This window comes from Quercus robur, chromosome 2 (genome assembly GCF_932294415.1).
Source record: "Quercus robur chromosome 2, dhQueRobu3.1, whole genome shotgun sequence".
Lineage (NCBI taxonomy): Eukaryota > Viridiplantae > Streptophyta > Magnoliopsida > Fagales > Fagaceae > Quercus > Quercus robur.
This window is the reverse complement of record NC_065535.1, coordinates 23,658,597-23,673,361: the sequence shown is the minus strand read 5'-3', so window position 1 is coordinate 23,673,361 and position 14,765 is coordinate 23,658,597. Positions and strand designations below refer to the sequence as shown.

Sequence of the window (14,765 nt, the reverse complement as noted above, 5' to 3'; positions counted from 1 at the left end):
AGATAAGAACAAATTTAAAAATAAAGACTTTTTATTTCCATTGGTTCAATATTTCAAGACTACTTTTTGTTACATTTTTTATTTAATATTTTAAGACTACTATTTGTTTCATTTGATTCAATGTTTCAAGACTTTTCCTCTTTCTCATACACAAAAAACTTTTTGCATTTCCATTCACACTTTTCACTTCTATTCCTTTATATACACATGCTTACAACCTTTCATGCCATCTCCTTTCAAATACACTAAGACAAAAAATGATATCATTTGCCTTCAACCTTCCAGCGACACCTACATAACTCTAACATTGCAATACTATTTGTATCTAGCCCGTATAAGTAGGCTATAACCGAGGAAGGGGACTTGTGTTTTTTATTCAGTGATGGTAGCTTATGTTTTGATGTTGAAGTCGGACGTTATGGATTTTGTGAATGTTGTGATTCGCTTTGAGTCTTTGGGTGTTTGAAATTTTGGTTTGGGAAAGTTATAAATGTATTTTTTTTTAAATTAAAGAAAAAGAAAATTTCTAATTGATTATTTATAAAGTTAGTTATTTTTTTTATATATTTATGTTAGAACTCATACTTTGTAGGTTTCTTTGTATGTTTTTTACTATTATTTTGTGCGATATGAGCCACAGTAATAAAAATAAAAATCGATGATGATTTCAAAGTATTTTCACTTTTAAAAAAAAAATTATACGGGAATCCAATTAAAGACAATTAAATTTTGATAAATGAATGTGTTTTTAGCTAATTTCTCTTTGTTTAATCACGCTCTCTTTATATTGATACTTACAAATGATTTTCTTAATTTCGTTGAGATAATAAATTGGGTGTTTGTGATTGAGGCCTTTTTATTTGGTTTTGAAAATAAAGTAGTTGAGGAAGTGTTTGAGAATTTACTTAAATTTATGTAATTTTAGGATATAAAAGTATTTTATGCTTTAAATTCTTAGTTATAGATTTCAAAATCATTTAATTAGTTTAAAAAATAAAATCTACTTTTAACCATAGATATTATAATATGTTATAGTCTTATAGCCTTATATAGTTTTTTTTTTTTTAATAAAATATGAATTAAGAAAATCAAGTTTCAAAGTATTCAACAATATTGTGGGCAAATATAAATATTATACACTAAAATAAGTATTATATGTAGGTCTTAATATATATAAAAATAATTTCAAATAAAATTGTAAAGTAGTCCGCGCATCGCATAGGACATCATCTAGTACTCTTAATGGTTCCCTTTTGGGAGCAAAGTTGATCCTTGATGCAAGAACTTGATCTCAGCATGTAAACCACAAAGGCACAAATACAACATAGAAGGTGCCTAGCTCAGAAACTTGCTTAAGTTCAGATGACTTAAAGAATAAAAAATTATCTCACTGCACAAGCATTCTGCAGATATGATTAAATGAATTCCAATGTTCATACAAATTAATTCGAGTACATTTACACGTGGTAATCAATTATTGATGGGGTGTCAAGTTGTTGAAAGAGAGAATACCTTTTCGTGCACGAGAAAAAAAAATTATATATTGCATTTATGACTATGAAAGCAGGGCAATGAATCTAACTACAGCATCAACTGCATTTTGAGCTGCCAATGAGGAAAATATACCGGCTTCATTGGACAATGCAGACCCCCCACCAGCTAAATCAGACAGAGACCTAATTGCAATAAAAGGCGTCTTCTGTTGAAGACAGATCAAAGCAACCGCAGCACTTTCCATGTCAATCGGAGTCACATTAAATTTTGTATTCAAGAATGATCTGTAGGCACTATTGTCAACAAAAACATTAGCACTTGCTCCCCTTTTGACCCTCACAGCAATTGGTGTTCTTGGTAGACAAGTTGTGTTGACACAACTCCCCAACTTTAAGTTCTGATGAGAACATTGGATTCAGTATATTTTTTGTAGTGAAAAACTCTTGCAACACTAGCTAGTAAGGTAAAAAATCATATGGAGATGGTGAGTAGGAGCTAGATTAATTACCTCGAGTTTCTCTGCAACTGTGAAGTAATGCTTGTCAACAGGAACCCAAAAGGCATGCTGTCTAACTTCAGGTGTTCCATAAACAGGAAAGATCTCTTCTGGTTGATACCAAACATTGTTCAGAAAATTTGCTACAGGCTTCCCATTTTTACTTACATTGTTATAGTCAGAAAACTCAAGGTAACCAATTTTTCTGGTGTAGTCTCCACTAGATTCCAATGCTAATTCATCAGTGGGCCCATCTCCATACCTCTGATTACATTTCAACCAAAAAAGGAAGATGAAAAGTTACTAATTTGATGTACTCTATTGCAGAAATTATGATGCAGAAAAGTAGAATTATGCTGTGTCACGATGCATATTAGAACGACAATGATAGCCTGAGTCTATGAAGTGTGACGTAACATAAAACAGGACATTAAAGCAGTGTGAATTGCCAATATACTTGAAGGGAAAACTAAGAACCACACAGAAGAGGGAAATATCATGATCATCCTTCAGCTTATAGTAAAGAATTGTGTTCAACCTAGCAATGATTTTATTTTAAGCATGAAGAACAGGTCATTTATAAATACATTATCTAGAAAATAAATATTGTGGTATCTAAGTATTAGTTTACTAGAATGTACGTAATTGCTGGTTTACTTGCTGTCAGTCAACATCGACAGATAGATCTACTAACAAGCTACTTGTTGGTTTACTTGCTTCTATGGTGTACATTAGTTAAGTTGCGTGGTTATTAAATGTCATAGTGAACTTTCTTTGCCCTTATGCCGTGCAAGTTACTCAGAGTTGGAAGTCAAAGCCACAGGACAAGCTACTAGGGAGAAATAACATGGCCAATAGGGTGCGTTATTGAACCTCAAAATCCAGTAACTTATTTTAACATGCCACTTGTTTAAAGTTTTGAGGAGAATGAGCATTTCAAATATTTATCAAAAGCCATTCTTCCTTGAATGTGTTCCCCCTAATGTAAAGTTGAAAAAAGTCATCATTCTCTTTGTTACCAAAGTCTACATACTAATTGCCAAGAAGATGAAGGAAAAGGGTAGTAAGATCAAGATTCAAAATTTTCATTTTTTTTATTCATTCTTCGCTTATCACAAACAAAAAAAACATGGAGAGAGAACAAATCCTAAATTTTAGTACCTGCCAATTCCAAAGACCTGTATGAGCCCAATATTGGGGGATAGTCACATCTCCAATTTGGAGATCAGGATTTGCATTTCCAGCAATTCCATAGTGCAAAACACCTTCCACCTTAAATAGACTTAGCAGTAATTGTGTGGTTATACCTGCATTAAGCTGGTCAAAGAAGAAATGCATCGCTAATTACTTAGCACCAGCGGTTATTTATGATTAAAAACTATAAAATGGAAAAAAAAAATAAAATGTGAGGAGACTAGAATGCACATGTACATACCATGCTCAATCCTGTCATAACAACAATAACCTTTTTATTTCCCAGCTCTCCAATTCGAAACCTTTTTCCTGTGAACAAATTATAAAGAGGCAACGTTTTTAAATCCAAAAAAAAAAAAATTTTTGAAATTTTTATATTTGCTCTTTTTTTCTCAGGAGGAGAAATATCATTTCCACTATGAAGAGCAGCATTTTTGTGATATTGTTAAACTTGCTTCCTTTTCTCCATATCTTCCATTGAACAAACTTTAGTCATTTGAAGGAAAATTAATCGTAGTCCACAGATAAACACCCCATTTCCCACTTTACAAAAAAAAAAAAATAAAAATAATAATAATAAATTTTTTTTTTAAAAAACCTTTAGTTAACACCTTAAGATTCATCAGGCAAGTTGAAAGGGCCAAGATAAAAAAGAAACAAACAAAACTGAAACAAATGGTTGCAAAGATCACTCATTGAAAAAGTTCTTATTGTTAATATAAGCTTGGAATACCCCAAAGCCAGGACTGATCATAGAATACTCCGTATCACCCAAATAGATAATTACCAAGTAGAAAAACAAATAAGAAATTATATCCCCAGGTGACAAACTAAACTGAAACTCAAATTTACCTGAAAAATCCAAGTGGGGAAAATGATCATCAGCTACAAAGCTTGGAGACTGCAAAAGAGGGTCCCTTTCAAATGAGTTTGGCACCACAATGCCTAAGTATGGACCCCTCTTATTTATTCTTTCAATCTTTTTAGTTATACCATTAGAGATTGCTCCATAGGCTCCACTACTAATCCCCACAACCAATACAAGAAAACCAAGTAACACCATCCTCAAATGGCTCACCATGTTTCCCTTCCTAAACCTCAAAGATTCAGAATCTTTTTTTTTTTCTTAAGGGTACAGAGAGAGAGAGAGAGAGAGAGAGAGATTTTTTTTTGAGAAACGAGAGAGAGATTCTTAGAGAGGCGTGAAACAAAGCATCTTGAACTTTGATAATTTTTTTTTTTTGGTCAACAGAGGAGATAATTATATTAGCTAGCCACAAAAGGCGATTCTCAAAAACAAGCGAGCCACAAAAGGTAGACTTTTATAAATTTCATAGACAAGACAATAATAATAATAATAAGCATGTGGGGTTTAATTTTATTAAAGGCTTTGACGTCCTAGGAAGGAAAGTCATGACAAAGTATATATTATAATTTATATGTCGGAGAAGTCAAAACTCGAACCATCGGAACAGCCGCCAAAGTTTGGTATACTGTTCTCTTTTTCTTTTCTTTTATTTTTTTTAACTTTCAACTTATGAGATTCTATCTTGATGATAACTTTTTATCATCAGATTAAAACACCAATCAATATTTTTGGTCTAAGTAAGGATTGAACTTTAGATCTTTTATTCAATCATAAAAAACTTTACTAATTGAGTTAACTGGAATCCACTAATATCTACTATTGATTGATAAGACATATGAGTTGTGATGCATAATTATAGAGGCCACAAAGGAAAAAACAAAAAACATTTTTCATTATAAATTAAATTTAATAAGTACGGAGTGTAAAACCCACTTTTACCCATCCAACAATATCATGCCATATCAGATGTTTGTAAACAACAACCAAAAAAAAGAAGAAGGTGTTACCTCATTCAATCACACTCTCACTGTTATCTATTTAAAAAAACAAAAATCCCAATCTAACTTTCTTCCTCCACAAGCTTTTGGAGTTACTGCTAGGCCGAAAAGCCTTCATTGGTGACGTAAGAGTCTGGAAAATACGCCAGAACCACCGTGGACATGATGGTCTAAGCTAGATCTTCTAGATTTGGTATTTTATTGATTTTTAAAGAAAAATCAATGTCAATCAACCCAAGCTTAGGAAGAGCAAAACTTAAATATCATTCTTTTTTCTTTTCATGGAGAAGGAATTTTTCTCCTATCGTTTGTTGTAATCCTTTTGTTTTGAGGAAAGGATGTAAGATTAATACCAAAACTTCAAGAATCAACATGTCTATGGTAGCTCCAACCATCTATTTTAGACTTGGACTTAGTTGACGATGTTGGATATATTTCAACAATTTACTTTTGTGATTAACCAAAAAAAATAACATACAGATCTAAATACAAGCAATAACACAAATAGATGTGATATGCAAAAGCAATAAATATATAATAAGAAATCTGCTGTCGAGGCCAATTCATTAGGAAGTATTGTTAAAAGCAGTATTAACTGGGCCTATGGCCTTGTCCGAGGACGTTAGACCATTCGAGGAGGCCCAAATAAGGCTATGGGGGGAATGAAGTTAAGAGAGGAATAGAAACAATGTGAGATGGGTCCAATAAGCGTCCGAGGACAAAATCTTCTCGGCAACGTGTGTCCGAGGTAAATCTGAGTGTCATACCATCACAAACTTACTTCAGAGTTACACCACAACTAAGGATTGGGCATTGGACCAGGGATAAGGAAAGAAAGGTAAACAAATATCTTTAAAAGTTGCTACATCCACATTAAATGTCTTTCAACCAATTCTCTGGCCGCATTAATGTGGAAATGATGCCTGAACAGTGATCAAGCAGCCTTACAGCTAATGGTTGATGGTTCTAGGAGATGTTGGATGGGACAGGAAGGAGTCCCCCAAATCTAACATACATGCATGTGGTAAGGATGATACCAAGATTGCAATATATAACCTGGAAGAATGCACTGAGAAAAGGGGATTGGATCTTCTATACAATTGATGTCTTGAAGAAAATCACATGAAACAAAGAGCTTAGTTTGTTCCGAGGATAAATTTGATAATCGTATTTGTGTCAAACCATCTTGAATCGTTAAGTCTGATCGTCTTTCTTCTGGGATAAATCTAGTTCTTCTATCCACGCTCTATAAATTTATTGTTTGGGCCGTTAGAGTTTGAGCCCAATCCGGTTTTGGGGTCAATACAATTTCAGTCCCTACAATTGGCGTCGTCTGTGGGGAGAGCTTGATCTAAGCCAAAGGAAATTCGGTTACAACGTTCACGATGGAAGAAGCAGGTCCATACCAGGCAACAGTGGGACCACACCAGATAGATGCTGACTCACACCAAGCAGAGTCAAGGGGCTCCCAGCATGGCAATCCACACCGGAGCCTCGAACGGAGAGAGGGCCGTGAGGGAAGTGTACGCACGACTCATACCAGTAAAAGCCAGTCTCGAGCGAAGAGTCATGTCTCCCATGCAAAGAATGACAGAGACATGCAATGTGAAATTGACGAATTGAAAAGAGAGTTGCATCACTCACGACGAAGACGTTCCCCACCTAGCTCCAAGCCTTCCTTCGAAGAGACAGATGGTGCTAGTTATAGACGGAGATCCAGAACTCCGCCCAGTGAGACTTTTTCTTATGAAGAGGAGTATCACCATTGACGTAGGTACAAAAGTCCACCTCGCAGAGGCTTGGGAATAACGCCATGAATAAAGTATTAAGCCAAGTTTCCAAATCACCCTTCACAAGGAATATAGAGGATGATTTCATCAGCCTACATTCACCCTATATAATGGTCAGACAGACCAGGTAGAACACGTTAGCCATTTCAGCCAAAGGATGGCTATCTACTCCAGAGATGAAGCTTTGATGTGTAAGATTTTTCCATTAAGTTTGGGCCCTGTGGCGATGAGATGATTCAACGGTTTAAGGGCTAATTCTATCGATTCTTTCAAGAAACTTACCTGAGCTTTTGGCGCTCGCTTTATTACCTGTAGCAGGGTTCCTCGGCCTTTGGGGTCTTTGTTGTCTATGTCCATGCGAGAGGATGAGACTCTTAAGACATATTCGGATAGATACTAGGAAATGTTTAATGAGATAGAGGGAAAGCATGATGATGTGGCTATAAGTACATTCAAGGCCGGCCTTCCAGCTGAGCATGATTTGAGGAAATCTTTAACTGGTAAACCTGTCACTAGTGTATAGCAATTGATGGATCAGATTGATAAATAAAGAAGAGTAGAAGAAGACCAACTACAGGGAAAAGGAAAGGCTAAGGTAATCCCTCAAGAGATGAGGGATTTCAGTTCGGACCGATACAACAATAACCGGCCTCGGAAAGACTATATGGGGCAGTCGGGTTTTGCCAATGCCCAGGCGGTTAATGCCGTGTTCCAGGAGCCGGTACAACAGATGCTGGAGAAGATTAGGAATGAACCATTTTTTAAATAGTCCAACAAGATGGCAGGAGAGCCTACGAGACGCAACCAGAATCTTTACTGCCATGATCATTAAGATCATGGACACACAACTGATGATTGTAGGAATTTATGGGACCATTTGGAACAACTAGTCCGAGAAGGGAAGCTGAAGCAACTCTTGCACCACTCCAGTGGTCGGGTAGGCCAAGCAGGCTCGGAGATGCGGGGAGATGCTTCTTCAAAACTCCCCCTTGGCACAATAAATGTTATTTTTGCTGCCCCGGGGAGAACTGGCTCTTGTCCTTCCAAGGTACTGCCAGTATCCCGATCTCCAGCCGAGGAGTGTAACTCAACGTCTAAAAGAGCCAAGATGGACATCCCATTGGTTTTGGGCTTTTTAGATGAAGACAAAGTAGGAACCATACAGCCACATGATGATGCTCTGGTGGTCACACTGAGAATCGGCAGGTACGATGTGAGAAGGGTAATGGTTGACCAGGGTAGCGCTGCTGATATAATGTACCCTGACTTATACAAGGGGCTAGGTTTGAAGTCTAAGCACTTGACAACTTACAGTTCACCTCTGGTGAGTTTTGAGGGAAGAATGGTCATCCCAAAAGGTCAGATAAGGCTACCTGTGCAAGCCGATACAGATGTGGTGAAGGCAGACTTCATCGTCGTAGATGTTTTCTCTCCATACACGGCTATTATGGGCTGACCTTGGCTCCATACCCTGGGGGCAATCTCCTCTACCCTACACCAGAAGGTAAAGTACCAATCCAGAGGCCAAGTTTTGGAGATAGTAGGAAGCCAGGCTGCAGCCCGACAATGCCTGCTAGCGGCTATTCAACACCGACCAGAGGCAAAGACCTCGGCAACCGCCGATAATGGTTTATAGCAATTAAAAGCCCCAGCATTACCCTTAAATGGACTGGCCGATAAGGCAAAATGCGAAGATCTGGAGAGGGTAATTGTTGCTGATGATCTTGAGAAATTCTTCCAGGTTGGAGCTAAATTGCCTTCGCGAGAGAATGAGCAGTTGGTAGAATTCCTCAAAGAAAATGTCGACGTGTTCGCCTGGAGTCCATACAAAGCCCCGGGTATAGATCTGAATTTCATCTGTCATCAACTCAATGTGAATCCTTCCATTATTCCGAAGAGACAGCCACCTCGGCGACCATCAAAGGAGCACGCCGAAGCCGTTAGGAGTGAAGTGGCCAAGCTCAAGCAGGCCAGAGCTATCAAGGAGGTTTTTTATCCTTAATGGTTAGCCAACACGGTGGTGGTGAAGAAGAAGACTAGGAAGTGGCGAGTGTGCGTGGACTTCACGGACCTTAATAAGGCTTATCCCAAGGATCCTTTTCCTATGCCGAAGATAGACCAGTTGGTGGATGCAACAGTTGGTCATCCTAGGATGAGTTTTTTGGATGCCTTTCAAGGATATCACCAAATACCGCTAGCATTGGACGATCAAGAGAAGACAGCTTTTGTTACCCCCATCGGAAACTGTGGAGGATCTTACGAGTATTTTTGGAATCCTGAGAAAGCATAAGCTACGTCTGAATGCCTCAAAGTGTTCATTTGGTGTAGGTTCTAGAAAGTTCTTGGGGTACATGGTGACTCATAGGGGAATCGAGGTGAACTCAAACCAGATTAAGGCCATTAACGATTTACAAGCACCTCAGAATCTGAAAGAGGTGCAGAAACTGACAGGAATGACTGCTGCTTTAAACCAATTTATCTCCAGGTCAGCTAATAGGTGCAGACCCTTTTTCTATTTACTGCATAAATGGAAAGGATTTGAGTGGACCGAGGAATGCGCTGTAGCATTTCAGCAGCTGAAATAATATCTATCTCAGTCGCCTATCATGTCTAGCCCTGAAGTAGATGAGGTCCTATTTACTTACCTGGCGGTTGCCTCTCATGCAGTTAGTTTTGTTTTAATACGAGAGGACAATGACGTTCAAAGGCCAGTTTATTACATAAGTAAGTCACTTCATAAGGCCAAGGTGCGATACTTATCGCTAGAAAATGCCATCTTAGCAGTAGTCCATGCAACTCACAAGCTCCCGCATTTTTTTCAGCCGCACACCGTAGTAATCCTAACTCAGCTACCACTCAAGTCCATACTTAGAAGCGCAGATTATACGGGGAGGATTGCTAAGTGGGGCACGATTCTAGGGGCTTTCGACATCAAATACATGCCCCGCACCTCCGTGAAAGGCCAGGTCCTCGCTGATTTGGTAGCCGAGTTCGCCGAGCTCCCAGAAGAAGCTAAGATGAAGCAACATGACATGGATGAAAAGTCGGTTGGCCTGATTTCCACACAGGATGTCTCATCCTGGAAAGTATATGTGGATGGCGGCGCAAATCAACGGGGAGCAGGAGTAGGGCTAGTTCTGGTATCCCCCGAAAAGATCATCATTGAGAAGTCCTTGAGGCTGGGATTCTCAGCCACGAACAACGAAGCAGAGTATGAAACTTTGTTGATGGGAATGAGTATGGTCCAGAAAATGGGCGGGAAGGTAGTGGAAGTATTCTCAGATTCAAGGTTGATAGTCGGCCAAGTGAAAGGGGAACTGGAAGCCTGAGATGCAAGGATGCAGGAATATTTGAGTCAGGTTAGGCGTGTGCAAACGAAATTTGAATCTTTTGATTTGTCACATATTCCCCGAGGTGAAAATACCCGTGTCGATTCCTTGGCAACCCTTGCCACCTCTTCATTATGGAATTTGCCTCTAGTGATAATCGTTGAGGATTTATGCACCCCCGCCCCAGCAGGGAAGGACGAGCTTCAGGTTCATCAAGTCAACCTAGCACCGAGCTGGATGTACCCCATACTGAAATTCCTCGAAAGTGACATCTTGCCTGAAGAGAAGATAGAAGCCGAGAAAATACGGAGGAAAGCTCCTCGGTTTTGGTTATCCAAGGACAAAAAATTGTACAAACGCTCTTTTTCTGGGCCGTATCTGCTTTGTATACACCCCGAGATGTTAGAGTCACTTCTAGAAGAACTACATGAAGGAATTTGTGGAAGTCACACGGGGGGAAGGTCCCTATCTCACAGGGCCATTGCTCAAGGATATTGGTGGCCAAATATGCAGAAGGAAGCGTAGGAGTATGTTAGAAAGTGTGACCAGTGTCAAAGATTCGCTCCTAACATCCATCAACCTGGAGGAATTCTTAACCCCCTTTCCAGCCCCTGGGGTTTAGACATTATAGGCCCTTTTTCTAAAGCATTAGGAAACAAGAAGTATCTGCTGGTCGGCACGGATTATTTCACTAAGTGGGTCGAAGCTAAACCTTTAGCTAACATCAGAGACGTAGATGTTAAGAGATTTATCTAGAAGAATATCGTAACGCAGTTCGGAACTCCACACACCTTTATCTCAGATAATGGCCTTTAATTTGATAGTAAAACCTTCAGGTAATACTGTTCAGACTTAGGGATAAAGAATAGATATTACACTCCAGCCTATCCTCAAGAGAATGGGCAAGTTGAGGCCGTCAACAAAGTTATATTCAATGGACTTAAAAAGAGGTTGGATGATGCGAAAGGAAAATGGGTGGAGGAATTGCCACATGTCCTTTGGACGTATCGAACAACGCCTCGACGGTTAACAGGAGAGACCCATTTCTCAATGGCATATGGAGCTGACGCCGTCATCCCTCTGGAAACTGGTTTCCCAACGTTAAGGACGAGTACATTTACCTCAGACGGCAATGATGGGTTGTTAGAAAAAAGTTTGGACTTGATCGAAGAGCGAAGGGAGAATGCAATGGTCCAATTGGCTCATTACCAGCATAAACTCAAGCAAGGCTATGATACTAATGTAGAGCTGAGGCCATTAGCTGTAGGAGATTTGGTGCTGAGGAAAGTTCTGGAGACCACCAAGAATCCAGCTTGGGGAAAATTGGAGCCTAATTGGGAAGGGCCTTATCGGATTACTTCAGTAGCCGGAATAGGAGCCTATTATCTGGAAGACCTAGATGAAAAAACTGTACTCCATCCTTTGAATGTAAACAATCTCAAGAGGTATTATTATTAATAAAAGTAATCTAGTTTGGGTTTCTTTTAATTTATGCCAATCATACATCATGTGTTTCCATATCTATTGAAGTATTAAACAGAAACTAAGTTATGTCAAGTTCCTCGGACCACAAACTTAGTGGAAATTAATACCCTATGACATCTATTGAAGTATTAAACAGAAAATAAGTTATGTTAGGTCCCTCGGACCACAAACTTAGTGGAAATTAATACCGTATGACATCTATTGAAGTATTAAACAGAAACTAAGTCATGTCAGGTCCCTCAGACCACAAACTTAGTGGAAATTAATACCGTATGACATCTATTGAAGTATTAAACAGAAACTAAGTCATGTCAGGTCCCTCGGATCACAAACTTAGTGAAAATTAATACCCTATGACATCTATTGAGGTATAATACAGTCTCTTGTTATTAAAATGCTAGTGCCACATGAACTTGGGCATTTCAAAATAATAAACCCTAAGCACCGTCCTCGGATCACAAGGTTCTTAATTACCTATTGAAGATATAAATCCCAATAGCCATGTGACCATCATTTAATATATAATTGAAGTACTTTAGATTTAACTTTATCCAACTTATGAATGCTTCCTTAAGTTTCAGTTTAGTAGAATGGATATATACATACACGAAATGTATCTATGTGGTGTCATAGTCTTAATGGTTATCATTCATTTCGGCTGCCAACTGTTAATATGTGTAAGTTATATTTTTTTCTCTTGTATAAACAAAGGACAATCAAGATGAAACCACTCAAACTAAAATGAGTAAACGAACAACACAAAAATGAGATAAACAACAACTCAAATGAATTTCAAAAAGTAAAAATGCATACTTCGTTAAGATATGTCTAAAGAAACAACAATAACAACAAACAAACAAATGGAAACAAAACCCCTTACAAAAGTTCTAATTAAATTACAAAATAAGGCCTATTTTTTCAGCTTAATTTGAAGCTTGGAAGTTTGGTTAGCTGGTTTGTCTGCCTCCGAGGTAGATATTCCCTCTTTGTCCTTAGCAGCTCCCTCAGCTGGCATGACTGTAGAAGCCAAATCTTGCTGAAAGCCTTGAGAAGCTACCTCTGCCTCCGGAACGACTGCGGCATTATCCAAGGGTGCTTCTTGGGAAGCACTGGTCTCTTTGGCTGGTTCTTGTTGGCTAGGAGGAGAAGGGTCCTGAAGTGATACTTCTGGATTTGGATAAGTAGTTATGGAAGTCACTTCAGCTTGAGTGGAAAAAGGGACCGAGACTCGGATTGCAGGAGGATAGAACACATTCTCTGCCTTCCTTAACTCAGATGAAGCCTCAATCCCAGCTCGGTTAAGGGCTTCATCCCAAGTTTGGGCGCAGTAAATGCGGCACACCACTGGGACCTCTGCCCTAAGGGTTTCCTCGGTCTCAGCTACCCCGAGGTCGTAACCTTTCTGTTCGGCCATGTTCGTTGCCTGCTTGGCCTCAACCTTTGCCTTCTCAGCCTCCTCCCTGGATTTCTCAGCTTGATCCTTTAACCTTTGAGCTTCCTCCAGCTGCTTTTTAAGGGCTGCCATTTGCTCCTTGGCAGCCTTCAACTCTTCATTTGCTTCGCATAGGCGCTTCCTCTGATCCTCGACTCGCCTTTGTGCACCTTCCAAGGTCGAGTCAGCGCTGCGGCGAGCTTACTCCTTAGCAGTTAGTTTTTTCCTCGCCTCTGCCAAGTTGTGCTCTGATATGGTCAAAGTCTGTACAGCGGACCCCCTTTTTTTTCCTTTCATCCTTTAACTGTTGGTAACAGTTATTGAACATCTCATCCAGTTTAAAAGTGTTTTAGATAACCTAGAAGGAAAAGATCAATACCATAGTCAGTAAAAAGCCCACATTAGTAAGCAATAATTGCAAGTAAAAAAAAAAAAAGGAAAGAAAATTGACACTATACCATTCCCAAATATCTTTTATTATTGAGGATGAGTTCATTCTTCCTTACATTTTTCAGTTCGGCCATGTCCCTCGGAAGCAATAAAGCCTCCTCTACGGCCGAGGCTACGTGGCACCCAATGCCACCGTTGAAGTCCTTAAGTGATGCGTCATCCCTCAAGGGCTCCCCACCGTGCATAGGTGCAGGCAACCAAGCTTGTGGCTTAGGAGGTTGAGTGTCCGACCTCTCTTGACCTCGCTGTAAGGTATGGCTAGTCTTCTGCTGCTTCGCAGCTGGTTGGGCTTCTTCTTCCCGGGTCGGACGGGATTTTCTAGTGTCCACCACATCCTTCCCTTTTTGCTCCCTTCACCTTTTCAAGTCTGCAGCTTCAGCTTTGACAGGCTGAGGAGGTTGGTGAAAAGGTTGGTGAGGAGTAGGAGGAGGAGACTTGATGGGAGGAGGAGGAATCTGAGACTGTGCAGATCTCCCCGGTGCACTTTTCCCGGGCTGGTTCTCTATCAACTCCATAAGACTTCTTTGGGGTTTCCTTTGCACACCCATTTCGTCGAGATCGTCCTCGGAGTGCATGGTCTGATTGAAAACCTCGAACTCGTCCGAAAAGTCTATCAAATCGACCACTTCGTGCAGATTTCTTTCTTCTTCTTCCTCTCTTCTGTCCTCTTCTTCTCTAAGGACGGGTTGGGATGCAGATGCCCCTGCTGAAAGACTGGCAACAAAAAGTGGCTGGGTGGAAGGAGCATCTCAAGGGAGCGGGATACCCTCTGGAACGACGAACCCCTGGTAGGCAACGCTGATACGTTGGAGTCGAGGGTCGCGAGCTCGGATTACGTACCTAGGAGCTTGGAAGGAGAATGAAAGAGGGGTGTATCCGAGAATCAAATGAGCTGCTCGGAGTTGACTGTCAGCTTCGTTCACATATATCTCGGCTCGCAACACCCTATCCAAGCTCGCTTTGTTGACTAGGTTGAGGTTGGGTTTAGTATTACACCTATCTGCAAAGTCATTGATTTAAAGGAAAGTTTCATGAGAAATAAAGATATTGAGATACAGAACAAACAAAGAAAAGATGTAAACTAAAACTCATGAGTCCATGGCTATACTACCACCTGGTTCTCCCTCCTCCGTTGGCAAGGCAAGCCATCGTGCCATTCCCCAGAAAAAATAAGGAAATCCTCCTTTAAATTTTTGTTTGAAGTGGGAAGGCACTGGATTAGTCTTACT

At 39.8% G+C, this 14,765-nt stretch overlaps 1 protein-coding gene across 1 annotated transcript; it reads right to left on the bottom strand.

The window, feature by feature from the left end:
• Window positions 1-1,367: 1,367 nt before the first annotated feature.
• On the bottom strand, window positions 1,368-4,532 carry LOC126712967 (bark storage protein A). The gene is made up of 5 exons (XM_050412523.1): window positions 4,037-4,532; window positions 3,426-3,493; window positions 3,152-3,307; window positions 2,003-2,254; window positions 1,368-1,891 (listed from the first exon to the last, which is right to left on the bottom strand). Exons 1-5 carry the CDS (start codon window positions 4,263-4,265, stop codon window positions 1,556-1,558), a joined length of 1,041 nt encoding a protein of 346 aa, XP_050268480.1. The 5' UTR covers window positions 4,266-4,532; the 3' UTR covers window positions 1,368-1,555.
• Window positions 4,533-14,765: the final 10,233 nt, after the last annotated feature.

Coding starts and splice junctions, on each gene's coding strand:
- LOC126712967 (XM_050412523.1), bottom strand. CDS start 4,265: ATGGTGAGCCATTTGAGGATGGTGTTACTTGGTTTTCTTGTATTGGTT. Junction 3,494..4,036: donor TCCCCACTTGGATTTTTCAG/GTAAATTTGAGT, acceptor ATTTGTTCACAG/GAAAAAGGTTTCGAATTGGA. Junction 2,255..3,151: donor CAGGTCTTTGGAATTGGCAG/GTACTAAAATTT, acceptor AAATGTAATCAG/AGGTATGGAGATGGGCCCAC.